This window comes from Citrus sinensis, chromosome 8 (assembly GCF_022201045.2).
Source record: "Citrus sinensis cultivar Valencia sweet orange chromosome 8, DVS_A1.0, whole genome shotgun sequence".
Taxonomy (NCBI): Eukaryota; Viridiplantae; Streptophyta; class Magnoliopsida; order Sapindales; family Rutaceae; genus Citrus; species Citrus sinensis.
Genome location: NC_068563.1, coordinates 26,600,055 through 26,627,882, shown reverse-complemented (window position 1 = coordinate 26,627,882; position 27,828 = coordinate 26,600,055). Strand labels below are relative to the sequence as shown.

General features: G+C 35.0%; 6 protein-coding genes across 10 annotated transcripts; 2 read left to right on the top strand and 4 right to left on the bottom strand.

Annotated features, from left to right (window-relative positions):
* The first annotated feature begins 219 nt into the window (after nt 1–219).
* On the top strand, nt 220–1,727 carry LOC102625770 (protein SENSITIVE TO PROTON RHIZOTOXICITY 2-like). Of its 2 annotated transcripts, XM_015533286.3 has the most exons (3): nt 220–686; nt 927–1,507; nt 1,599–1,727. In XM_015533286.3, exons 1-2 carry the CDS (start codon nt 374–376, stop codon nt 1,502–1,504), a joined length of 891 nt encoding a protein of 296 aa, XP_015388772.1. In that variant the 5' UTR covers nt 220–373; the 3' UTR covers nt 1,505–1,507; nt 1,599–1,727. The 2 variants fall into 2 exon arrangements, with proteins under 2 accessions (XP_015388772.1, XP_006487997.1); XM_006487934.4 differs by having other exon boundaries at nt 221–1,507.
* A 1,459-nt stretch (nt 1,728–3,186) lies between these two features.
* On the bottom strand, nt 3,187–7,607 carry LOC102625487 (pheophorbide a oxygenase, chloroplastic). Its single transcript, XM_006487933.3, has 7 exons — nt 6,971–7,607; nt 6,299–6,534; nt 6,078–6,204; nt 5,453–5,589; nt 4,772–4,931; nt 3,896–4,174; nt 3,187–3,691 (listed from the first exon to the last, which is right to left on the bottom strand). The coding sequence occupies exons 1-7, from the start codon at nt 7,400–7,402 to the stop codon at nt 3,437–3,439; spliced, it is 1,626 nt and encodes a 541-aa protein (XP_006487996.1). The 5' UTR covers nt 7,403–7,607; the 3' UTR covers nt 3,187–3,436.
* A 1,325-nt stretch (nt 7,608–8,932) lies between these two features.
* Nucleotides 8,933–10,074, bottom strand: LOC102625210 (uncharacterized). The gene is made up of 3 exons (XM_006487932.4): nt 9,906–10,074; nt 9,586–9,705; nt 8,933–9,484 (listed from the first exon to the last, which is right to left on the bottom strand). Exons 2-3 carry the CDS (start codon nt 9,666–9,668, stop codon nt 9,355–9,357), a joined length of 213 nt encoding a protein of 70 aa, XP_006487995.1. The 5' UTR covers nt 9,669–9,705; nt 9,906–10,074; the 3' UTR covers nt 8,933–9,354.
* A 2,814-nt stretch (nt 10,075–12,888) lies between these two features.
* On the top strand, nt 12,889–13,608 carry LOC107178326 (probable transcription factor At1g11510). Its single transcript, XM_015533289.1, has one exon. The coding sequence runs from the start codon at nt 12,889–12,891 to the stop codon at nt 13,606–13,608; it is 720 nt and encodes a 239-aa protein (XP_015388775.1).
* Nucleotides 13,609–14,019: 411 nt separating this feature from the next.
* Nucleotides 14,020–16,545, bottom strand: LOC102624930 (cyclin-dependent kinases regulatory subunit 1). Its single transcript, XM_025102288.2, has 4 exons — nt 16,444–16,545; nt 16,255–16,337; nt 16,105–16,165; nt 14,020–14,549 (listed from the first exon to the last, which is right to left on the bottom strand). Exons 2-4 carry the CDS (start codon nt 16,305–16,307, stop codon nt 14,397–14,399), a joined length of 267 nt encoding a protein of 88 aa, XP_024958056.1. The 5' UTR covers nt 16,308–16,337; nt 16,444–16,545; the 3' UTR covers nt 14,020–14,396.
* A 412-nt stretch (nt 16,546–16,957) lies between these two features.
* LOC102624448 (uncharacterized) lies at nt 16,958–24,264 on the bottom strand. 4 transcript variants are annotated; one of them, XM_015533389.3, is made up of 18 exons: nt 22,649–24,258; nt 22,464–22,550; nt 22,145–22,349; nt 21,850–22,045; nt 21,386–21,472; nt 21,169–21,253; nt 21,020–21,079; nt 20,887–20,939; nt 20,448–20,614; nt 19,216–19,426; nt 18,952–19,009; nt 18,805–18,861; nt 18,464–18,715; nt 18,128–18,192; nt 17,950–18,006; nt 17,768–17,861; nt 17,467–17,607; nt 16,958–17,390 (listed from the first exon to the last, which is right to left on the bottom strand). In XM_015533389.3, the coding sequence occupies exons 1-18, from the start codon at nt 23,930–23,932 to the stop codon at nt 17,283–17,285; spliced, it is 3,267 nt and encodes a 1,088-aa protein (XP_015388875.1). In that variant the 5' UTR covers nt 23,933–24,258; the 3' UTR covers nt 16,958–17,282. The 4 variants fall into 4 exon arrangements, with proteins under 4 accessions (XP_015388875.1, XP_015388876.1, XP_024958054.1 ...); XM_015533390.3 differs by having other exon boundaries at nt 21,172–21,253; nt 22,649–24,257; XM_025102286.2 differs by lacking the exons at nt 16,958–17,390; nt 17,467–17,607; nt 17,768–17,861; nt 17,950–18,006; nt 18,128–18,192 and adding an exon at nt 18,199–18,368 and having other exon boundaries at nt 22,649–24,262.
* Between the last annotated feature and the right edge of the window lie 3,564 nt (nt 24,265–27,828).

The following is a 27,828-nucleotide window of genomic DNA, read 5'->3' as shown; positions in this document are numbered from 1 at the left end:
TTGACTGGTGGTATGTTACATTTTTATTAGTCATGTTAATTAATTAACTAAACACATCATTTAATTCATATAATACTTAATTAATTTGTTTAAGATTCTTAATTAATTTCTTCAAGAAGAATCTGGTGTCGCAATGTGAAAGTGGTGGGATTTGAGGGAGGTGTTAAGTGGGGATGAAATGATGCTACCTCTCTAAGTTGACTTGAAGCTTTCTCTTTCTCACGTTCATTTTTTTATTAGCAGCCCAAGTGCTTCTCTCTATAATCTATATGATTACTACCTTTTTCTTTAATCAAAAAGAAAAAAAAAGCAGCAGCTATAGCTACCAGATTTTATCTTGGAGATCTTATATAGAAGCAAAATCTTTTCGAAAATGATTTTTTCAGGTGCAAGAGCCGCATCTTGTTTCCCAAACATGTCACAAGCTGTAGTTTCATCATCAGGGCCAGCTTCAAATCCCTCAAATGTGTCTTCTCTTCTCTACAGTGTTTCCTTCCTTAAACAAAAGGTTCATCAGCTTCAATCTGTAATCACCATTCTTGTCTCTCAAGATCATCATCAGCCCACTGAGTCAACATCCATAGCCCTGGCTAACATGAGATCTTTAGTTCAAGAAATTATTCTTACCGCTTCTTCATTGATGGTCACTTGTCAGCAAATGAGTCCTCCTCCAGCTTCCACTTCAGGTAACAACAACATCACCACTAATGAAATATCACAGCTTGATCCCAATAATAATCAAGAAAGATCATCAGGGCTGCAAGGGTGCTATAACTTTAGTGAAGCATTTGATACATGGTATGGCGATCACAATGACTTTGTGACTACTGATGATGATAATAACAGAGGCATGCATTCTAATAACGTTAGTAACTATATTAACAATGCTAATATTCCGGTTGCTGAAAATGGAGAATCATTTTCAGAGATCAATGGTGATATTATCGAGGTGGATGCGGTGGATTTGTTAGCTAAGTACACACATTATTGTCAAGTTTGTGGCAAAGGGTTCAAGAGAGACGCAAATTTGAGAATGCACATGAGAGCTCATGGTGATGAGTACAAGACTAGTGCTGCCTTGACCAATCCTTTGAAGAAAAATGGAAGCTCAATGGGAAATAACAATGAGTCTACAATCAAAATTGTAAGGAAATATTCGTGTCCACAAGAAGGGTGTAGGTGGAACAAAAAGCACGCAAAGTTTCAGCCATTGAAGTCGATGATTTGCGTGAAGAATCATTACAAGAGGAGCCACTGCCCCAAGATGTATGTGTGCAAGCGTTGCAACAGGAAGCAGTTCTCGGTGCTTTCTGATTTGCGGACGCATGAGAAGCATTGTGGGGATTCGAAGTGGCAGTGTTCATGCGGCACTACATTTTCAAGGAAAGATAAGCTTATGGGGCATGTTGCTTTATTTGTCGGGCACACACCGGCCGTCAATGTTAATTCAACAAACACGTACGGCCAAAAAGGAGCATCAACTGGCACCAATGTAATTAGATGATAGGTAAGAATTAACTACTTATACGTTTAGCTAAATTGTCAAGATTCACATGCCAATTTAGCTTTTTAAAACCTTTGCTTATGTTATTAACTAGGGGTTGATGACTTGATGCAATGGCATGGTGCTGTACCTACCTATACCGAGCGAAATTAATGCGCTTTGTTCTTCTATTGGGCACATATGACCCTTGAAAGGTAGAATTAGAAGCGGCTGTCTTTCTTTATTTTGCTGTTTCTGACACACACACACACACACTTGTAAATAGTGTTTATATATATATGATAAGCAACAGTATATACAACTAGGGAGGAAATTAGTGTCTTAATTATGAACGTTTAGATCACATGAAATGATGTATGGATATCTTGGATTGGTTTTATCTTTGTCATCTTAATTTGCAATGTTATCTAAATTCATGAAGCATATACATGATACTTCACAGTGCGTTAATTATGTAATCACATTTTTTTAACCACTAAAAGTCCAGTTTTTTTTTGTTTCGGCAACAAGTTGAATTTGCTAAGTTCTTCCTAGATAGAGTGATTAAGCACGTATATATTTAATTTTTAGCGGAGTTTTTAATTTTGGCAATCTAAGTACAATCGTTCTGGTATGTTACTTGAGTCTTTGATTATTGTTTAGGTAAAATTTCTTATCTTTATTAGTTTAGCGTCTCAAATTGACAAATTCCATTCACCCAAACCCAAATCACAATAGAGATATATTTACTAAAACTAGCTCCATCAACAAAGGAAGTGTACGCTAAGACATTAGAGCTCCTACATATGGAGCTTGCAACGTTCTTTACTGTATCAAAATCTTCTATACATGAACACCTAATAAAACTATAGTCTCTAGAATTAGGGGGGGAGGGGGGGAACAAAAAACAAAAAAACAATCGTAACCATCATAGACCGATCTAGATCTATTTTGGAGAAAAAAAAATCTATTAAAAAAGAGCTTGGATTGATTTTTCAACGAAAAGGAAGAGTAAGCAACTACAAAATACTCGTATAAGGAAAAGAGGAGAGGAAATGAGTTTAAGAATGTTTTTATATTTTAATGTGCTTAATGTGATTTAGCATAGGGAAGCATATAAAAATAAATATATCTACTTTGTTTTTCAATAAAAGACCATTAAAGGAATATAACCCTCTTAATAAGGAATTTGACAAAACTTGTTAGCAGATTATTAAGAGTTTATGCTTTAAATGTTTCCACTTTGTCAAATGATGCTCTGAGCATTTTAAACTATAGCTCTAGTTTTTAAAAAATGATCATTCAATTAGTTGGCCTGAAGGTAAGAGATAAAAATTACTCAATAATGAAATGATACAAAAGTGTAATTAAGTTCAACGTAATGTGGTTTACAAGGTTTGAATTTGGATGGCCAATTAAATAAAGTTTAGTTAAGATTATGACTTACAATCACCAAGAAAAAGGCTATTTATTAGCAACAGCAAGAGTAACACATGGTACGGGCAGTTAGGTGTTTGAAATTGAAGAATAGAAGAAGAAATGCGCGATTGGTACCAAGCGTGAAAGATTGACTGTGACCCTGCGTGCATAGGGTTCTCTTCTCCCCGTCGTAATGGAGTAGTTAAAAGTAAATTGTTTTTTCAAACTGATTCATGACTAAACTTTGTGGTTGCTTGTTCCTAAAGGAAATGCGCTCCTTTCCATTTGACAAAGTGTATATTGTTTAATCCATTTACTCATGAATTTGGATGCATGTCTGCACATATTTATCTGATGACATTCATTTGGCACAAAAACAAAGGGAATACTGAGGAAACACTCTAAGCTTAGCTATCACACTGATTTCTATCTAATAGATATATACAAACTCGCAAATTTTGACAAGATTTATCACCATATCTTTCTTATACCTCTGGACACATTGATTCTTTCAGCAGCATATCTACTCCCTCTCTAATCGATTTCAGCATGCACATAATCAACAAACACAAAATTCTTTTGTAGTTCATGCAAAGCATAAGCCAAGGCAGCGCTCACTAGTGCAAGCCCAGCCAAAACAATCCGTGATTGCAAATCTGAAGGAATCCCAGCTGTTGCGCAGAATGCAACGGTCGCGCCAATGAGAAACTTTTGGCCCGTCTGGAATGCTGAATAAGCTTCTCTACATGATGAACACTTGAGGGTGTGCTGCTCAAATCTATCGAGCATCTGAAACAAAACCCAACAACAGAAAAACTAAAACGTAAGGAAGAAATCAAACCCAGAAGGTGTAATAACATATTAATCGAGCTTATTATAAATGTGACATTGTCCCACTTAACACAAATTATGAATCCATCTACTTTAAAAATCTAAATTCAATCCCAATATTCATTTTTTATTTCTTGAAATAATGGAGAAGGGGTTTCGTACCTGACATTTCGACAAGACTGTTGAAGGGGAAGGTTGTTGGCTGCTGAAGCCGAACCATTCAGGTTGGCTGTTGCCGTGTCGCCTCAGCCAATTTCTAAATGCCAACACAAGCCGATCTGCCTGTGTGGGTGTAAACGTAATTTTTGTGTACTCCTTGTTAACATCTTCAGAACCTTCCATCAATTTTGAAAGAAAGATCTTCTCTTGACCTTGGAGGACAATCATGTCTCCATCATAGACCTTATTTGAAGTCCAATGCTCGTGCCATCTAGGAACCACCTGGTAAAATCGGAAGCCATTTTGTAGATAATTCACCAATTTACGAAGTAAAAATATTAAATTTCTAGTTTTCTAAGGTGGAGATAGGACATAACTCCGTTAAAAAACTAATTTCATGTGGAGGAAAATCATCAACAATACAGCTCAACAAAGTCTTATCAAATCTGACAGCAAACCCCTTAGATTGGAACTTTGGCATCAACATGAAAAATATGAATAATATTATTTAGAAAGTTTACAAGACACGGATGCCAATATCTAAGAAAAGGCCCTCAAACAGGGAGAAAACTTTTAAGCATACATCTCAACTAAGTTTTCTTCTCCAAATCAAGGAGTTTTCTCTCCACATTTCAGCCAGACATCCAAAACTTCCCCTTCCCAAATGGGACAGTATGGTATCCAAGATAAGAACAATCAACTACCTGAATTGGAAGCTAAAACCATGTGTGTGCACACTAGCACAAGCGTGTTAACAAGATAAACTTTCCGTATGCTTGAACATGTCAACAGCATTTGAGTGTTCTCTTTAGACTAAAGTTTCCATGCAAGTGTCACATTATACAAATTTCATCAGAAACACAACTGAGATGTTCTTACCTGCCACCAGGCAGGTCCTGGCATAGTGAACTGGAAGAAGTTTCGTGCACTACAAACAATTGAGCGGGTTTTCCCTGGTGCCATTGGTACGTTGAAGGAACAAATCCATATTATCCATTTTTTATCACCAACTACAGGAAGTTTTGTATCTATCTCTATCCTGGAAGAAAAGCAATACACGGATAGTTAAGTTTCGGAAGCAGAATGAACTGATAAACAAATATAGTACTCAATCAACTAAAACTATCACCTAACTCAGCAGAAAGTTCGTCAACAGTTGTATTCAATTTTAAACACAATTAAGACATGAAATGATGTTTCATCGGCTTCCTTGAACTACAGCTGATGTCAAAACAACTCAGTTCTACGTTTGTGCATAAATCCTCCAGTTAACCAAAAGTCAACCTCTAACTTTGAAATACAAGCCTCCATTGATTGGCTTAACAAAATGAACTTGAGTCTTGGTAGGAGGAAATATTTGATGGTTAAGGTTCACACTTTATCACACAATGTTTTCATCAGGAATACTAAACGCTTTTGAAGTAAGTTTGGGAAATTATTCAAATCTCCAGTTCTTGAAAAAATCAACAATTTTAAGTATCACTGAGAGAGCATAAGCAGGAAAGGAGATAGTCTATCTAGACGTATTAATTTTGCTGGTCCAGACAGTGGAGAACTTACTTGTTCATGTAATAACAAGGAGCAACAAATTTAGCACTTATCCTTGGGTTTCCATCATTGGCTCCAGCAAATCCCCAATGTCCACTAGACTCCAACTTAAACGGTAAAGGCTTGGCCCTGTCCCTTCTGCCGGTAACCTGCAAACGATGTCTCTCAATAAGGTACATGGAGATTTGTTTCCACAGAGAGAGCAATTAGTGTCACATTCCTATAGCAATCTAATGAGGAGATAGGGGTATAGAATTCACTACTTTACTCCTTGTTCAAGGACATATCCATGAATGAGAACAACATGACCTGTATATGAGTACTAGGATGTTACGAGATTCCAAGTGACTGAGAAGGAAAGCACAACATGGCCAAGTAAACAAAAAGCTGCGCCACTATGTGTTCAATCAGTCCACTAAGAAAACAATACCTGCAGGCACTTCCTGACACTACTGAAAACCAAAGAACTTGACAAGAGACGATAACTGTGTTTCTAGTTTAGTTAATGAGACATATCGACCAAGAGCTGACTACCATATTTAATTCATATCAAAATTATCTTAAACCAACCAGCTATTGTTCAAATGACATTTCCATCTTGCACCCAGCGACACTACCATTGAAATTCAGTATGTACCTTGTGATGTGCAAAATCAATGTGGGAAGGATCTGAGACATTTTCCATGAGAGTGTCATAGCCATAAAATAGATCCCGCTGAATTGTGACCGATGAGAACTCAGGTTTGTCAAAGTCATCAGGCAACCTAAACATTACCACACAGGTTTAATGAACCGGCAAAGTCGGTAATTCAGTCAATGCATAATCTAAAAACAGAAGAGAGAAATAGAGTCAATTACATTGGTGGCTTGGTGGCATTGGCTCTTTCCTGACCATTCTCATCTGGCCAAACGAATAGCAGACCTTGAGACACCATTGTAGGAAACCTCGTAGCACACGCTCTGGGAGACTGAATTGCACGAGCTTCAGGACCTTCAGATGCTGCTTGGGGAATGCGAGTGCAAGATCCACACCCGTCAAAAGACCATCCATGGTATGAACACTGCAAATGCCCATTTTCATCGATCCGCCCTTCCTATAAAATTTTAAGGAACCCATCAATCACATGATCTAAGAAACATAATTCCCAACTTAGCTACCAAGATTAAACATCAATGGTCAAACAAACAGCTCCCAAAATTCTGAATTTCGGATTCTATATCGAAAACGACAAAAAATTGGTCATTCATATGACTATATGTGAGGCTTTCCTTGGATAAACTGATCAAGAACAGAACAAGATATGAATTTGTAAATTAGATTTCATATCCTTCACTCTAGATCCTAGAAAAACCTCCATTCAAATTTCATTTCTTAAAAAGAAAATAAGATACAACAACAGATATTACTTCTTCCATTACCACTATAATATCGAAAATTAAATAAAAAATGAGCAAATTACAATTTTATCTTCTATGTTTCACCTCGATCACAAAATTACAGAGATCAAGAGGAACAATAGAATAGATTACCGATAATGGGGCGAGTCTATGAGGGCATTTATCATCAAATGCAACCCATTTATTAGAATTGTTATCAAACCAAAGAACTAAGTCTCTCCCAAGAAGCTGAAACGGTGTAGGCAAGTTCGGGTCCAAATCTTCAACTAAAGAAACTGGGTACCAATGATCCCTCCAAGAAAACTTAGAATCCGAACTCTCTTTACCATACTCATCATCGACCAATGATCCATAATCTTCTTTCTCATCTTTTCTCATCGTTTCTTCATCTGATGCTGCAGGGTCTGAAGGAGGAGCTGCCACTCGTAGTGGAGACAAATTCTTGCTTCTCTTTTGCAAGCTTTTTACCGTGATTTGTCGCTTCGGGGTTCCTGTGGCCAAAAATGGAAGGGTTTTTCTTGGTGATGTGGTGATATTAGCAGTAGTAGAAAGAAGTAGCGCCATGTCCTTTTGCTTTGAGTTTAATGAAAATTTTTGTATGATTTTTCCAATTCTAGTGAAGCGAAAATAAAGTGAGCTTTCGAGAGAGAGACAGAAAAAGAAGAGGACTTTGCGTGCAAGTTTGCAATTTGCCCCTCCAATTCTCCCAGCTGTCTGTCTGTATTCACGCTTCCAGAATTCAGAAAACGGAAAAAAGAAGAAAAACCGGTTAGCTCGATTTTTCTGATTGTCCGATTTGCGATCAAGTACTTTGTGGTTTAGTTTGTATGATTGGTCTCACCAATTAAAGGTTCTAACAGAATAGAAAGTCAAGGGGCTGCTGGTCATTTACTGTCACATTTTCTGGCACAAAATTCCCGTAATGCCCTTTGGCAATGGCGTGTTTCGTGTTGATTGGTTCGGTGATCTGAAACAAAAAGAAGTCGCTTTGTTTAAATACCAAAGTCCAAACTGGTGAGGCGCTCTAACAGCCACAATTTTTAACGTAATTAACGGTAATTTAAATATATTAAATAAAAAATCACGTGTCCTGGCTTCATGACGTTTCTCAAATTTTTGTTTTCACACGTGGACGAAGCGGCGAGTCGCGTTCAACCAGAGGCAGTTCCGTATCCACAGCACAAAGTTTAGGTGCATGCAGTGGGCTGCAACCCAGATAGTCGGGTTGAAAAAAGAAGAGGACCCGAAAACCCGATCAATTTACCATTTCACTCTAGGTTGCATGCTTGGTTCGAATTTGAGACAAAATGATTAACTAGTGAACTCATTCATTTACTTTCACTGTCACTTAAATGTCGGCACCCTGCAGTAAAGGGACTTGGTTCGGTTAATACCAGTATCTCTCTCATATCTGATTCTCCCAAATCAATTCAAATTCTTTTATTTACAGTGATCAACTAAAATACTTGGACACAATCCTCCATAAACAAAATACACAAAATAACATCCACCAAATTAAAATCAAAGCTTCCAATCTATGCCTTTCCTTCTTCCATTCTTTCTTAAAAGTTTCCAATCTCCACGGTTGATGAATCCAACGATGTAAGTGCAGATTTCTCAAGCTCCACATTAAAATAATTTTATAAATAAGAGCTAACAAGTCTTGTCAGTTGCAATACTTATTGTACTAGCTAACAAGTCTCAGAAGTGTCTAATATGAAAAGTGGCAAGAAACTAAAGTAAATGTTTTCTAAAATCAATAATTATAAAGCCAAGCCTTAAGTAGCATTTAATTGTTGCATAATCAGATAGGACTTACAAGTCCATGCACTTGAGCAAAATTCTATCTAACGCGAACAAAGACACAGACCATAGCTAATTCTGAAGCACAGTGGAAAGAGCAAAACAGCTGGATGGAAGAAGAAGAAGAAGAAGATAACCCATCCAAATAAAGATAATAAGGTTTAATTTCTCAAGTATTTCAACCAAAATGATAACATCAGTGTGCGCTTGCTCAAAGTTCCACTGGCAAATAAGTTTATAGGCAAAGTTAATGGTCAAGCGAGCACTTAGAAACACATTTGTGGATCAAAATTCATGGTGTGCAAAGGCAGCCCGGTTTTATTGCATAGAATTTAACTGTTCAAATAAAACCGAACAGAGATACAACAATATTCTAAAGAAATCCCAAAAAAATAAAAAAGGCAACTGATTTTGCAACAACGAAATACATTCTTATCTTCAATAGAAAGGGAATTCTCTTTCCCACTAGGCTAGCAGTAGCAGGAACCAAAAAGAAATCTTATGCATCGAGTTAATTTCACATTTTATATTGTCCATGCCAAGAGTAATTCTTGATGTACTACTGCTCATTTAATTAGATTTATCGGTCCAGCCTCCAGAGGTGTATCCATCAGCTAAAGAGGGACCATATTTCAACAAGATCCTCAATTCAGAACGTGCACAAAGAACACAAGGCTTACTTACAACCCAGAACTGGTGCTTGACATGAGAAATCATTTCTTCGGATAAGTTTGATGGTCGGGTCCAATGTCACGCGAACCAGTGTTGATGTAAGGCCCTCGAAAAGTTGCCTGAGGTGGCAGCGGCTTTGATGAATCAATCACAGGCTTATTCGTTGATGACCTGGGTGGATGCAAACCAACCAACCAGACTACATTAACTTCAGCCGTCACAAAAAATTACCAAAACATTGCTCTACCAAGAAAAGCAATATATACACTTACGCCATGTAAAACGGAAACGCCAAGCCTGCAGCAGCAAAAACCACTAACCCAGTCGCAACAATGGCATTGCGAGATCGAGCCATCGAAAAAAAACGCCACAGCAGTTTAAACGAGTATGATCTAAACAAACATAACAAAATTAAAATCTCCATCTGTTAATTAAAACAACTGTCTATTGCAGAATTCAAATCGAGAAATCTCAGGGAAATAATCGTAGTTGATCGTATGACTAATTAATTATGAGTTATTATTTGCTTGAGAAATGATAAAGTTAATAAAATTCAGAAACCCTAATTTTAAACGGCGTTGGGAACGCTTACCCGGAATCGACAAGCGCAGCGCAAAGCAGAGCAACTAAACTACCATTTTTTTTTTCTAATCAGACTTTTGAGTGTACAGCGAGTTGGCGATTTACCATCACCGCATGGAAATGGATGGCATTTAGCAGATTTTGTCTTTCGGGGAAAACATTGTTGATGTGCAATCGAAACAGAAAATAAGAATTAAAATAAGATGTTTATTTTTTCATTAACGTGTTTATTTTATTTTGAATTAAAATTTTATAAATTATTAAAAAATATTTAATTATAATGACAATAATATTAATTAAAATAATAAAATTAATAAATTTTAATAATGACAATATTAATAATAATTAATAAATTTAAAATAATATTAATATTAATGACAGTAATAATAAGAATTAAATTAATAAATTTAATAAATTTTAATAATCATAATTTTATTTTTATTATTGTTATTATTAATAAATATAAAGGATCTATTTACAAAAAATACAAAATTTTTGGGTAATTTTATAAATCAGTAGGGACCAAATATATAAAAATAACAAAAGTTGACTGAGGGCAATTTGAGAATTATAAATATTTAATACGGTAAAATAGAAAATCTAAGGAATGAAAAATTAATTTTTAAGGGAGGTGGGGGGGTTTGGAATCAATCTCCTATTTTTCATTTTAAAATTTAGACGACGCACATGATTTCGATTCTGATTCCCGCTTCTATTTTGTTAAGTAAATATTATCAATGATTCTTATTTCTTAATCTGTGAAGAAAACATTGATTGCGTACTTTGTATTGGATGTAGACCAAACTAAAAATTATTATTGTTATTATCTTATTGATTAAGGCTATTTTAATTTAAAATTTTGAGCTATTTATTTTACACAATTTAATAGCAGCTATTGAAAAATAAATAATACATTGAATCGCATAATCTTAAATTTTGAGATTTCTTTAATGAAATAACTTATCTGGATTATGTTTATTTATTTTTTTATAACATAATTTTATAAAAAATAGTGCATTAAGGTCATTTTATTTATTTTTAATTATATTTTAAAACTAATTAAAAACTCTACCTGAAATAACTGAAAATATATTTATAAAAGTTATAACAATAAAAGATCTATCTCAAAAATCTAAATGATAAAATTTATACTAAATCGACTTTTACTATCATATAACATAACTTGAGTACCATTCAGTAAATAATACACCTTATAAATAATTGAAAAACCAATAAGGCTCCCTTTGCTATAATTTTTTTAAATAGAGTTTTTTTAAGTAGAATTTTTGTTAGTATAATTTTATAAGTAGAGTTTTTACTAAAAAAATAATTATTTAGTTATTAATGAGAGTTTGCGTTAAAAATTATTTTAATAAACAAATTTTTTAAAGTTATTTTATTAAAAGAATGAAATAAATTTGTCAATATCTAAAAAGTATTTTAGATATTTTAACATTTTAAAAATTATTTTATCTCAAATTCTCAAAAATTCTAAAATTTTACTAATAATTTAATTTTTAAAAGTTTTATTAAAAATAATAAAAATTTTGAAAAAAAAATTATAAAATTAAATAAATAGTTATTGTTATCAAAGGATAAATCTTATCAAAAGTATGAACATCTAATTGTGGATAGATTATGACAACTACTAATTAGACCCTCTCAGAACAATTGATATCTCACTCTAAAATAATTTTAAATTATTTTAAAATTGCATTATCTAGATCCAAAAGTTTCAAGTTTATTAAAAAATAAAATTCTATTCTGAATTTCTGATGTACACCCACTCATTGGGATAACAATGGGGAGGGGAGAGGAGGAGACCAATCTCTCCGTACCTATCCTCGATATTTTGTGTATGTCCCTGTCCCGGTCATAATTGATTGAGAGAATCTGCATCCCCTCTTCGAATAATAACAGGGGCTCTCCGAGGGTCTCCGATCCCCGAATAACTAATATTTTTTTTGTTTTTAATTTTGAGTTAATTATATTAAAATACAAATTAAAATAAAAATAAAGTTTGAAATATATTTTACATTAACATTAATCCATTACAAAAGTCACATGTAAAATACAAATTATCAAAATAACTATCTTTATCAATATTCATAATCCTACAATAAAAAAAAAGAATTTACTTTTATATCGATAATAAAATAAATGAAATAAATGTAGATACTTAATTAATGTTTTTAATAAAATAAAATTAAAATTAAAACAAAATTTTTAGGCAAATAGAATCTACCCAGCATTTTTAATGTCCTAAATAAAAATTTAAGACTTTAATTAGTTAATTAGGCCTAAAAGTTTAATAATATAAATATTTTGATATTTGTTATTTTTACCAATATTTATAAATTTATAATATAATTTAAATTTTAGTATTTATTTTCTAGTAATTTTAAAAATTAAAATTAAAAATTAAAATGGGAGAAATGGGGAGGGGATGTGGATTCCACCTCATCCACATCTCTTCCCCGAATAAAAAATTAGATAAATAAATTTCTATATCCCTCCTCTGAATAAAAAATCAGGGCTAAAATTATCCTCGTACCCTCCCCGAAAAGGAGAAATCCCTAAAAGTACATGTTCCTGTAGAAATTTTTACCATCCCTATCCATCTACCGATATTTCTCGTTTAAAAAATATTAAAAATGTGTTTGAAATTAAAATTGAACAAATATAATTTAAAAACCACAATATTAAATATTTAATAAATATTAATTGATGTAACTAAAAATTTTTATTAATATAATTTTTTAATTGTACGATAAAAAAATCTACTATATTATTAGTATTATTAATTTTTTTTCTCCAACTACTATACCATAAAGTTTCAGACACCTCATCCCCAAACACATCTAAATCATTTTGTGAAACGAACGGAATACAGCCACCACCCAAAAAGAGCTAGCCGCGTTCTCCTTGATTCTTTTATTTATTCTAGAGTGTAGTCTTTTCCAAATCCAAACCTAAAATTCGCCGCCACCACCATGTCATCAACTCCAAGAAAACGCAAGCAAGTGGCAACATCCCCGGTCTCCTCACCCACCTCCCAAAACGGCCGGGTTTTTACCGACTCCGACGAGATCCGCCTCCTCAAAATCTTCAAGAAACTTGCCGAACAAAACCCTTCGTCGTCATCGTCATCAACTCCAAACTCAACCATCACCATTGATTCCTCATCATTCAACCGCATCAACTCGTCCCTCGGCTCCAAATTCACCCACGCTCAGATTACTGACAAGATCCGCAGGTTACGGGTCAAGTACCACAAGCAAGCTCGCTCCAAGTCCCTCGTCAAAACCCCACATGACCAAGCGCTTTTCAAGATTGCCCAATTAATATGGGGCAAGAAAAAAACGAACAGAAAGAAAGAAGCCAAGAAAGTTCAAAATTCCGCATCTGCTGATGATGAAGATGAAGGGGAAGAACAAAAGAATGAACAAAATGAAGAGCGTGAGCGTGAAGGAGCCGAGTTGGATGAGTACCCAGTACTAGCGGGTGAGCTTTCCAAATATCTTCCCATGAATTTGGTGTGGAGAGAGGCGTTGAAGTCGTTGGGGAATGACAAGTTGAAGGAAATGAATGACAAGTGGATGCTGATTGGTATTGAAGAGGCTAAGATTGTGAGCAAGAAGGCTGATCTTGTGAAGGAGCAGACTCAGTTGATCATGAAAGCTCTTGGTGATGGTACTGCTAATGGAAAATGAATACGCTGGCTTCCTTTGATTCTCATTTTGGGTGTGTTCTGTAGACTTGTATTTCTACTGACATTGTTAGTTCTGTACTTTTGTATTAGTTCTGTACTTTTGTAGCCGCAGTAATTAAGCTGCTGACCTGTTAATTGTTTCTCTCTTTATCTATTGGTTTAATTTGAGATGCAAAATGAGTTAGATTTTCAGCTAAATGTGCTTTTCAAAGCCAAGAAGAGAAACAAGCAAGTCTCAAAAATACTAATAGTCTTCTGAAGCAAAAATGAATCAATTTCCATCTTAGTTCATAGGCTCATCAAGCATAAAACCATCTGATCATCACATGAACTCAACAGACGTAAACAAGTCAAGCCTACCAACTCTTATATACCAAGGTTTAAGAATCCTAGTTGAATTCAAATTTCACAGTTCAGATGAATAATTGAATTTCACTTTATAACAAAAACAAACACAGAGGATTTAAACCTGTGATCTCAACTGTTAAATTAACCAAAGACAAAGCACAAGTGAGAAGACAACTAAAAGCTTAATCACTCAGAATTCACCGGTGCCTTTTCATCCACAAGCAGTACACAAGAAGTATCAACATCACATATCTAAACAGGCAGCAACAAAGACATCAAAGATGTCAACAACACATCCATTCACCAAACGAAGCCTAACATGGAATTCTGCATTTATAGAGATACAATGCAGTACCAAACATCCTACGACATTTAAACCTTTTAGGTAAAACACTAAACTTCCTATTCCTTCCATTCTTTGACATAAAGAGCGACGTGAAATCACTTGGCAAGTATGTTTTGCTGAGCTTGATTCTCCTGCTGCTGCTGATAATTCAGAGGCCTGCGGAAGAGCATAATGTGTGGTTCAGGACGATGAATGGCATAGTGAACCCATCCACGGCTCTGCTGAACTCCAATTGCACGCCATTCAGTCTACAAAATACAAATAACATATGTTAAGAACTGCTGACAAAAATATAATAGCCACAATACCGTCAATTACATTACTAAATTAGAAAGACAAGAAGCGCACATACACACAAAAAAAAGGGAAATCAAAGCAATAGTTCAAATTACACAAACTCAATATATAGAATTCAATTGCGCAAATCATTTGGGTCACCAAGAAATCCACATTACCATTCTATAGAATGTAAAAGCATGTTTGCTAAAAGGAGAATGAACGACAGAGGAGGTAAGAATAAATAAAAAGACGGCTGCCACTTCCAACCATTTATCAATTAAGAAGAAAATCAAAAGAAAACATTATATCAGAGAACTTAATTGTTATGTCCTTATTCATAACTGTCACCAAATCATATGTTGACTAAATCTTGGATTTTATGAATCCATAATACTCAATAAACATTTTCCCCATAACATTAACTTTAACTTTTGGGTTGATCACACTATCAAGGTAAAATGAAGAGGGGGCAACAGGTGCTGGTCTCAATTTCATTGGGTCGGGCCAGTGTGGCCAATGCTGGTTTGCCTGTTCCAAGCAAAGAATTTGGGCCGTGTGTCTGTGGCAAAGGCATGAGTCTTATGGTTCATAAGGCCCCGCATGAGGCTGGCTTCACACAACAGTGACAACCTCTCACTCCTGGCAGTGGAAGGACAAGTTTCAGGTTCCATGACTAAGAGGTCACCTATGATGGTTTGATCTCTCAAGGATCAAGAGTTTGCTTCAACTCATTAGCTCTCTACCTTTGCTTTGACCATCTATTTATGGCAACCAAAGTAGAAGTGATCATTTTCTCTTTGATCACTAAAGAGCTAAGATCACCTCTTGATATTACAAGCTAAAATCACCCTCTTGATCTTAAGAGCTAAGATAACCCTACTGATCTTGTGAGATAAGATAACCTCGTCATTTTTGTCATCAAACCATCATGGGTGACCTCTTGGGCATTAAACCCTAAACTTATTTCCAACAATATAAAATAAGGAAAAACGAATTATTTTATCACCCTTCATTCAACCTAGTTCTTTTATCCCTTTTCCACCAAATTTGAGCAAGTACAAGATGTTGCATATTTAGACTTCAACCTTTACCATTTCTTTTCAACCAAAAAAGTGTAATGATACTGCTTGATCCTTGCTACCTATATTCCTATTTCACGCCACCAAACAAAGTTCACGGAAGCACAAAATAAATGGAATATCTAATCATGATAATAAATACACTTTTAATGACATCCTCTTATCGGACATTTTCCATTCAGTATTTCACATGATCAACAAACCAAAATTCAAAAGCAGAATCTTCAGAATCTAATATCAAACAACAACAGCCATTTAAACAAACAACTTGCAGAACGCCACATCAAAAAGAAAATTACTATATCTAGTATCCATTTCATAATTCTTTTTTTTTTTTGTTCATTTTATGGTTAATTTCACTACAACTATGAAAGGAAAAACAAAAACAAAACACTCCACAAACACACAAAAAAAAGTTTCAACAACCCTAAATACAGAAACATACTTCAGAAAGGAGACGATTCTTGGGAAGCAATTTTGCCACATCAGGAGGAAGAACCACGTGTCTGCACGATCACAAAAAATACACCCCCCGAAGAAATTCAATTAATATTACCCTAAAATCGATAAATAATGAAATAAACCAAAATAATACCTGTACTCGTAAGTGTCATCGAAGTATTTCTCCGAGTACTGGATCTGACCCATTTTTCACTCGATTTTCTGAAGATTCGATCTGTGTAAGTTCAAATAATTTCAGTTTACACTATGTCCATCAAAATTGAAAACGATGCGTTTTTGCTAGAAGTGATGAAGAAAAATTTGAAAGGGAGAAATGATTTACCTTTTTAGTGACTGCAGAGAATAATAAGCGACTGCCAAGTGAAATGAGAATCGAGTGAGTGGGAGAGAGCGTTACCAACTTATAACCCGACAAAACAAACGAGAGAGCGGCGTTATAAGGGGACTTTATTGAGGGCGAAATGGTAAATGTATTTCTTCTTAAGTCGTGCTTTATTTATTTGGAAAATCAATAAAATTAAAATTTTAAATTTTGAATTTCGAATTTCGAATACATCCCGCTTTTGAAAACGACGATTTGGTCTCATCAATCTCCAACGGCATTTTGTTTTTTGATTAAAAAAAATATTGGTCTCGTAATAATCACTAACTAATTCAAAATTTCTCTATGGCATTTTCATTATTAAAAATTTCCCACTTAAAATTCATGTTATCCTTTAATTAATCAGTAAATTATTTATATTATGCGGCTTTGAAAAAGTATGATTGTGGAAGGCAATGGAGTATACTATGTATATTGTTCGCATTTTATAAAAAAGAAATACAAAATAAGAACGTTTCTCACAGAAGAAACTGCATTTTTCTATTCAACTTACAGTTTCCAAGATGGACCAAATACAAAGGTTTTCAAAATTGGGAAAATTCCCCTCATTAAACTGAAACGCCCCCAAAATTTTGTATAAGCTAAGTTGTTCGCTATATTTCTTCTTCATTCTTTTTAGTACGCCGGCCCCAGGATGTCACAAATATAAATTAACCCAAAAGGTGGGGGAAAAAAAAGCATTACGGCTGATTTCTTCTAATCTCTGTACAAGGAACTGACAAAGAAAACCTGTACATTTTCTTGCAAAAGGGGTAAAGCAAAAACCAACTGATTTACATTTAGCCATCCACTGATTTACCGACAATCCGGCATTTTGGGACCGGCTTCTGCAGCATTGATGTTCCTTGGAAGATCATCAGGGGATAGTCATTTCTGTACTTGTTTTGCTGCAACATAGAAATCATGTGGACGTTAGTGTTAAGCCTAGTATTGCCAAGAAAACACAAGCAAAAATGTTCGCACCTCTTCCTCGGTCATCATGCTGAAACCAAATTTATTAGTCCAAATTGCTTGCGCTTCACTGGCTGACGGAAGGACCAGTGTCTTCACGTTTAAGAAGCCGAGTAGCTTCTCAATACAACAGAAAAGGCTCTGGAAGTAACCCTACAGCAATACCACATTTAATCTATTCAATCTGGACATCAACTTTACAACAAAACAGACTAGGGTTTAAATCATTCACTTAAAGAGATAGGGAGATTTAAAAAGCTGGGAATATATATATATATATGCAGAAATGATAGTCAGTCCACCATTACAATACCTGGCCTTGGCAATCATTACTAGTTGCAACTAAAGGAAGCTCTGCCAGTTCTTGCCCAAAAATCCTAAAAATTCCGGCAGACACGACCACTTGGCTGTATATTATTAATAACATATGATCATCAGAAAAAAATAAAATACATACTACAATGACAAGAGAAACCCTTTGGTAGGTATTCTCACTTTACTGTCAATATGGCACAATACATCCCATGATAATCTTGGCCCCTATGGCTTCTCCTGCAAAATCAGTAAATTAACATGAGGATTCTCGGAAGCATATTAAATAATAACTGTAATTAATGGTAATGAGAAAAGGCAAGCTAGGGGGTAAACAAAACTTAAAGAACCTATTACTCACCCATAAACCATTGCCGGAATGAGGTCAAGTTTAGATGCACTTTCAATTATCGGATCAAAACGATCCTAGAGCATGGAAATTAAAGAGATATCCATTAGCATTTGGATGATGATATATCCTCTCAATTTTTAAAAATAATAATCATAATTGAAATGAAACTATTTTATGGAAGCTAGCTGCACTTGAAGAAAAGGGACTTGAAGCAAAGGTGTGACAACAATCAAATTCACACTATATTCAGCTGCAACAAAATGCCCTCACATGATCAAATTAGTAAGAGCCAACCTCATATCTTAAGCAGGAATTATGTAATCATACAAAAACAAAAATACCCACATGGAAGATAGAAACTGCTTTTGAAAGTAACGCTCTAGTGCCATCAGAAGCATCCACTTTCTTCCCTCTCAAAACCCTCCATCTGACGTCAAAATCGACTGCATTATCTGAACCACTTTCTTCATGCTTCTTCTTTATAACATCCAAAGAAGTTTCGGGAAGCTTTTCTTCACCCCGATCAACCAACTTCTGCAAAGCCAAATTAATTCTTTTGCAATCTGCACAACAGAGCCATTTTCCTTTCGGCAACTCCTGTTGAATAAAGACAGTCAATGCTTTACACAGTAATGTAGAACTTACAGCCAAAAAGAAATTGTATCATAAACGAGAAGTTGTGGCACCTGAAGATCCTCCATTCCATGATCTTTTAGACAGCCAACATGATACTCCCTCTCACACTGGATAATATTGCAAAGGAACAGTGTTAATAGAAAGAACTCTTGAGAAAACCAAACATCTAAGTGAATTGATTGAACCAACAGAAGTACCTGATCGCAAAGTATAACGGTGCGACGACCAAACCTTGACTTGCAAAAATCACGTCCTCTGCATTGATAAGCATATATTTATATATCACAGCACTCATGTTCAAGGAGGGAAGAAAAGGAAAGCTAGCAATGATCACAGAAAACGAACTCTGGATGGCACGGTGGAGTGGGAAAATATGAACTGAAAAACAGAGGCCAAGGACAAGAAGAGAAAAGGAATGCTTAAATGGATATTTCATGCGGCAAGACCAGAATAGAGCAGACCTGCATAAGACACATCCACCTAATTCTGTATCAGGGGTTTGGACAATCCGAATGCATCGACTAACCATCTGTGCAAATGGATCAACCCCTTCAATCCTTCCAGCTGCTCTGGCATTGGCATTATACTCCACAAATTTTTCTTTTTGGAATGTATTCATGCAGTATCTACAGTGCCAAGTACCGCTGGGGATCCCCGGTAAAGAAACACAGTCTGCAATTGATCAACATAAGGACGAGTATCAGGGCACCAATTGATGCAGATTACAGGAAAACAATTAACTAGAATTTTCTGAACACCATGGATGTTAATCAAATATAGCTGTCAAATCCAAAAACAGTCTCAAGAAAAAGCAAGGGAACTCATCCAAAAACAGTCTCAAGAAAAAGCAAGGGAACTCAAATATCCTAACTATGTCATTTTTCATATCCAAATAGTCAGTGAGGGAAATATGTTTAGGATGCGTTCGGAACCGAAACAATTAAAATGTTCATAAATAGAATCATAACATGCATGCCACTATCAATAAATACATGAGTAGAAGACAGATATTTCATATAAGTGGACAGAATATTGTACAAACTCCATGGATTGTGATTGAAGATGAGAAGCAAAACAAACTCAGACAATGAATAACCTATATTTCTAATTAATAATTTCATATTTTCATTAAGGAGCAAAACAAACCAACAAATTCACACATCCAATCATTCAATACAAGATTTGTGTCAGTATGCACGTAGGCCAAACTGGCCACACTTGACTAATGACAGCAGAAGGCTGAGAGGACTGAAAGATCAGATTCAGTTGAAAAGCCTAAGAAAATAAGACATTTTCCTCAAGCACATACACACAGGCAAGGAAATTATACCTTTTACATATGGATTTCCCTCATACATTCCACTGAATATTTCCCCGACTTCCAAAACCCATAAAGTATAATAGTCAACTACAAAAGTTTGTTTACTGCCAACAGAACAACTCCAGAATATCTTCTAAAGCAACCCAATTTTCTTTACCAGTCCTTATTTCAGTTCTCATACAATCTAACATCTTAAAAAAATAAAGTCAATAGAGAAGGCCCCAAAAAAAAAAAAGTGTTTCCTTCACCATTATCTAAACCTTTTACAGCAAAGGCGCAATTAAGAGCTTAAGTTCATAACATCAGGAAAGACTCCAAATAATCAAATTCATGACACTAACACAAAATACGCCAAGAGAAGTTCAAGTTTACCTATATGAAAAGCCCTGGGACATGAATCACAACATAGTAGATCCCCTCCATCCATACAAATGCCACAAAGGTCATCATTCTCTTTAGAAGAGAATGGTCTTTCTAAGGACAATTTTATTGATAATTCATGGAGAGATACACCATTGGATGTGTAGATATGTTGAAAGCTGCCAAATACACACAGAGGCAGAGTGAGAGAGAGACCAAGTCAAACAATAATAAAAGGACTACTAAATGTGAAATTCCAAATCTCTTGTCTAAACATCAAGAGAACATGCCTAACATGTCTTGCCACTTAAATCATGCCAAGTGAAATAAAAAGGTAATTTTTAGATTTTATCAATATTGCAATTCATCAAACCAAGATGTTATCCAGGGACCACCATGAAAATCCACATAATTGACTCCAAACACCAAAACATACAAGATAGAAACTCACGGTTTACGACGACTTGCCCAACCAGCATGAGCTTCAAACTGTGAGGGGCTGACCTGCTCATTAAATGTAAAAGAAAATCAGACATCCAACTGTAATCTCAGGAAAAAATATTTCTCCAGCAGAGCAAAAATACCTCAGAGTTGCAGCAGGTGCACAATATTCCAAATCCCTTTTTGTAGCCTACCAGAAATTTCTACCAACAACATAGCGCAAGTCAGGAAAAAGAAGTTAAAATAAGAAATTTAGAACAGATAAATTTTCCCAACATGGAGTAAATGCAACAACCTCGCCACGAACAAAATATCCCACTTCAGCTCCATCTTCCAAACCACCTTCCTCAAAGACCAACTTATGCATCCGCAGATCCCTTTCAAAAAAGCATCATAAGGAACACAACTTTAAGTGCTGATAATAATAGGTGACATTTCCCATCCATATACACCAGAATAAACAACGAACTTACAGACAACATTCATACAAACACAAATGCAGCACTTACTTTCTTGTTATTTTCCCATGACTTTTTACTGAGCTACTTTTCATCTTACTGTGAGATGATGTTTGAGCTGAATTTGGTTCTGGAGATCTGAAACAGAAAAAGTAAACATATTACTCCAAAGAAATACATACATAAGAGGAAGACATTTAACCCATTTCAAACTCGCAGAACCTAAGATTTACTTAGTTTAGATTTATAAACAAGCAATGTATGAACATAAATATAAAGATGCATGCGTTTGCAACCATAGATGAACAGATATGGACCATTGATAAAAATACAAATCCTAGTATATACACTTTGCAATGAATTAGCACAGCCTATAGCTGCCAAAATTGGAGGTATGATCTGCCAAACTCTCAAGTCCTACAAATGAGTGCAAACGCTGTAAGTATAATCTACAAATGAGTGCAAACGCTGTAAGTATAATAGCACGAAAAGGAAAAAAGAAAAAAAATGCATACCTATTACTAGTATCAGTCAATTCGCCAGAGGGAGCTGGTGACTCCTCCAACTCAACAGAGGGAGGTTGAGGCTCCATCTCAGAAGAGTGAGATAGAGGCTCCTTTATCTCGGCAGAGCCAGCTTGAGACTCCTTCAACTCTACACATGACTTGCATAAAAGCATCAACTCCTCGACACCAGCATTAGAAAAGGAAACTGCAATTGGTAAGATTCCCATAACTCTCGATTGTCAGAATTCAGAAAAATGCTCACTCAAAGGGACAACAATATACATCAAAAGAGATGTGAAGCAACCTCTGCAGTTCAAACAAAAGTTAGCTTTCTTCATGGATGAAGAACCGAGGACCATCCTGACAGCCTTCTCCAATGTCGCCAACGGTGAGTCTTTGCATACATTCATAATGTCACGAAGTGTCTTCCCATTTTCCAAGTAAATATATTCTGGAGGACGTTTATTTGAGCTACCGGCATGCAGCTCAAACACAGCAGGTGTAACAACCTAGATACCAATAATAAACACCCAAATCAATGTCTCACAGAAACATACTTAACAAGACTAAAACACAAATATGACCTAGTAAAACTAAAAATTCCAAGTAGTAAAAAAACTTACTTGATTTCCCTTACAATCATCACAAAAACAAGAGATCCCAGAGCCCTTAACCACTCCTCGAAGACCACTAACTCCAGGACCTTTTACCTACAGGGTACAGATAATCACAACCAAAATCAAAATAGATTATTATCTCTATATCATCTAATACACATTCGGTTAATATGGGAAACAATCTTTCATACCTTTGAGCCACGAATGTACATCACAGACATTCCTTCGAGTATACCTGACTCAAGAAAATTCTTTAACTTCGAATAGAACTTTCTCATGACCTTCCTCGGCTTCATCACTGTTTCTTGCTTCACTGGACCACCCACACCATCATTAGCAACTTCAGTTACATCACTCCTTTTCCCACCATCTTTTGACAAGGAACCCTTTGCCAACTCTACTTTTTGTTGTAACAATGATCTTGTAAACCTCCTCAAAGGCCTCTCAACAACCACATTCACTGTCTTCCCTTCGTCATTGCCATCAACTGCAACAGATTTAGCCACATTAGACTCTCCGTTACACAAAGTACTTGAATGTTTCCCCACCATAGAGCTCTCAAGCACCCCATTCTCCACTAATTCCCTTTCAATGTCATTCTTTTTCTCCTCCTCCATCTCCATTTGCACCCTTCCAGGCTCGTACTCCTTGCCCAGACCGACCTCATCACACTTAACTTCTTCCACATCCATAGCAACTCTATCGGATTCATCCTTCTTCTCCTCTTCCACAACAGCCACCACTTCTTCAAATTCATTCTTTACCTCCCCTATTAGATCATTTTCAGCCTTTTCTCTGTCAACTTCAGAGTGTTCATTTTCCTCTACATTCGTCAAAACCTGATTGCACTCATTCCTCCTCTCCTCTTCCACACCAACTACCGGTTCTCCACATTCATTCTTTTCCTCTTCTGTTCGAGCACTTCCACCCATCCCATCCAATTCTCCATACTTATTTTCTTCTACATTCATCAAAACCTCATCACATTCATTCTTCTTCTCCTCTTCCACACCAATAACCACTTTCCCAAATTCATCATTTCCCTCTTCTCTTCGCTCACTGACGACCTTAACCTCTTCCACATTCATCAAAGCCCCTCTTTCACCAACACCCATATTTTCAGAATCATCCTTACTTTCTTTCTCACGAATGGGTCGTTCCCTCTCATTAATTACATCAAAAACATCACTTTTCACCTCTTCTTCACGCTTATCCTCCGTCTCTTTAACAACAACACTCTGTTCTTGTCTCTTCCTCTTCTTCCTCGACTCATACGTCTTCAATTTCTTAACCTCTGGTGGACCCAGAACACAACCCGAATCCACATTACTCTGGACCTTCCTGGCCCGAGTCCGACCCAATGACCCACAGATCTCCGATTGAACCTTCAAAGCAAACTCAAACTCACGTTTCAAACCCACCCGGATCTTCGATAACACCACGAACTTCTCCTCCGAATCCGTTCCGTTCGCCATGCCTTCAAAACCTAGACTTTATTCTCTCTCTCCCCTTGATTAATTTCAATTTGCCCCCACAAAAACAGAAACAAATTAGGAAAAAGTTTCTGGGTTGTTTATGTTGGCGTTCATTGTTTCATCTTTAACGGAGGCAACCAAAAAGAGGAAAAAATAGGGTTTAATTAAGATTTGATTAAAAGAAAAAGAGAAAGAATAGGGACAGCGCCGAGGGTACAATAAGTCGGTTTCTTTGGTTAGAAGGTGAACAGAACAGAGGCTCGAGAGAGAGAGAGAGAGAGATGAGAGAGAGAGAGAGAGAGAGAGAGAGAGATAAGCAAACCTCTATGTTTCATGGATAGACGAAACTACCCTGATTGGTTGACAACTTGCATTTTTTATTCTCTCTTTAAGAGAAACAAAGGGTTTTAAACTTTTTTGTATTTGCGGTGGTGGGTGATCTAATTTTGTTTTATTTCATTTGTTTCTTCAAAGTTTTAGTTTTTACGTATGTATGCCTGGTCGTTCTGCTCGTTTAGTTCTTACTTCTTACTCGAAAGGTGGTTTAAAAAAGGAAACTGAGGTTGGGATTAATTATGTGCATATCAGGAGAATGTTTGTGATATATATTGCAACAAGGATTTATAAGTAAATAAAACAAAATTTGGTATTCTCGACTGGAACTTATGTGTGAACAAAAGAAATAAATCTTAGAAATTTAAATTATCGCCATGTATGAATTATACATGGTTAGTAATAAGCTGGTTAAGAGAAATGTGTATCTAAGTTAGCACTTTAAAATTATAAGCATTTCATTAATGAATTATGTGTATGCAAAGGAATGTTTATGATAATAGTTACGATATAAATTTTTGTGTGAATAATAAGTCTAGAAAATTCGGATTGTGGTCCTTACTGAGTTATACATGGTTAATAGTAGGTTGATTTAGAGAAAACGTGTTTTTGAGTTGGTCCTTCCAAACTATAATGTACTTTAGTAATTACTTTGTGACTCCTTTTAACTATATAGTTTAAAAGTGATTGTACACATAATATGAGTTATACATAATTATCAATAGGTAGTTAAGTAAAAAATTGTCATAATTAATTTGCTTTAACATGACTTTTTGATATAAAAAAATATGTTTAATTATGATATATCTCCAAATGGCAGATATATTATTCATGCGACTATACTGTCAACTAATTATAAATTAGTTGTCCATATCTAATTGGTTGTACCATAACTTAGAGATAAAAGTTATGTCTAATTATAATATATTTAAAATTGTGTTGTCTTTGTAATTGTGGTGTCAACTAACCTTAAAATTAGTTATCAATATTCGATTGTTCTTAACATGACTTTATGATATAACTTATGTTTAATTATAACTTAATTTTTAGTGACTCTCTATTACTATACAAGTTAATTTTCTTAAATAACATAATAATTAGAGTAGTGCTAGGCATCATAATATCTAATTCTCAATTTAAATAGTAAATAATATAACAATTTACTCATTGGATGATGGTTAAATAATTTTATAAATTATAAAATCGATTATCAAATATATAAGTGACACATGATATTAAAGTTCAAGTTAAAACTCAAGTGTTAAGATCCATAATATTATGATAGTAATTAGAACTAGTTTTAAAGTAATAACTCAATCTTTTTTTTTTAATATACTATCTATTGAATTTACCTTACTTTTGTCACTTTTTTCCTTGTCGTATTTGTTTAATTGAAGAATCACAGTTGACTTTAGTAATTATACAAATTTTCCAAAATTATCGGGTGCATCTGCAAAATGGAAGAAGTCGTATAGGTTTGCAATTAAAACCATTAATTAGGGACAGTTTCGTCATATGAAAATACAAATAAGGTTGCCGGTAGCCCTATTATGTACATAAATAAAAATTTTATATCCGTTCCCCGTGTTTTTCTTTTTTCTTTTTTTTTTCTTTTTTTTTCTTTTTTTTTTCCTCCTTAATGTTTTTGAAACAAAGCGATTTTTCGCGGCTCAGCCAATAAGCGGTGACAGCCAATTGACAGACGCCACATATTGCTTTAGATTTTGCCTGAATGTTACCAAACCCAGCCGATTTCTGGCGCGTTCACACACGTCATACGCACAATACGGTCTTTGAGAATTCGAAGGTCATGCCTAATGTAAATTTGAATAATTTATTCACAAATGAAAGGTGCATTATGAAACCTATGCCCAAAAAAATGCATTATGAAAATTAAAAATAAATCGAATGAAATAAATACACTAAATTTTGTTTAAAAAAACACTTAAATTTCTAATATTGATATTCAATATAAAAATATAACTGCATCCATTTGGATGTGACTCAATCTACCATAAATAAATTTTACACTCGCAATCACTCCAGTTCAAATAAATATAAACCGGGATGATTCATGTTTAGTGGTTGAAGCTTCTCATTCTTAAAGAGCTGATCAGGTCTACAATTGTGTATGTGGCGGCATCTCAATTAGGGAGTTGTGGGCCCCATAACACAGCTCCCTGATTGAGATATTAACACGTGAGCAGTCGCATACCTGATCAAGTTCCCTCATTCTTATCAAAACTTTTAAAATACAAATCCTTAATGTTTTACAATATTGACAAATAAACTCTTTATTTTTAGTGTTTTCATATTTTAGTATATTTGACAATGGATATGTAAAATTTCAGGTTCGGGTCCAAGTTTGGCATTCTCAGTCCCAGACTCAAATATGAACCCAATTTTTGCATCTAGATTCGAGCTGAGTTCAACCTGGAAAGATTTGAGTTCCAGAATTTTGGATTTTTTACTTGGATCAATGAATCAAGTTAAAAAAATCTAAAAAAATAAAAATACAAATGCATATCCAAGTTCTGAAATAATAAAAAACAAATACAAGTTCTAAATTTCAATGTTTCTAATCAATCAAAAAAATATAAATATAAATCCATTTCATATATTATTTTTAACTGTAATAACTCTACAAATTTTGAAGATACAATTTCGAATTTATTAACAGCAACAATCAAAAATATTTTACAGCATAAATCATATAAGCATAACAAAGCATAGCAAGGTTGAAACTCATGGTTCACATATTCAGTATTCATGAACTTCAGAGATCGACATCTTGCGAAGCAACGAAGGTGAAGACGAGCTGGGCACTTCTGACCGTATCGAAGATAGTTACTGGTTGTGATGGTATCTGATGATGATGAACACAACGTCATAGCCGTGACTGCCTTTGCCTTATTGGTGTTGTTTTCTTTGCGAGCCGCTGATGATGATGAAGGTGGCGTTTTAAACAATATCATAGATTGACAAACGACATACGATGATGATGATGAATATAGTTGTGAAGGTGGCGAATCACGGTGATTTGATTTGATGAAGAGACTAGCTGAAAGAGAAAGGAAATATTTGGCTTTGTTTTTTGGTGGCCACGGCTTTGATATGTGATGTGAAAGCAGGACACTTGCTTTTTTTTAATGTTTCTATTTCTTTTAAAAATAATTAAAAAAATAATATGAAAATAAGATATTCGGGTCTAAGTTTAGATTTACCTGTTTGCTCGAACCCGAACCTGAATGTGAAGCTAACACATCTAGATCAACAAAATTACACTCGGATACCGGATTTATTTCATTTTATTTCAGGTTGAACCCGAGCCAGATTGTGTGAGTTCATTTGTGTTCAGTTAACATACCATCCTTATTTAACAACATCACATGAAATTATCATATTTAATTTATTCTGTTGGAGAAATAATAAAAGATATAGATGTATGCCGTTACTCGCCACATTTCTAATTAAAAGAAAATTTCCTCATTCGTGAAGGGTTCATGTATAGACAGGACAAGCCAAATTTGTATATTGAGCAAAACTTACGGAGTGAACTAACA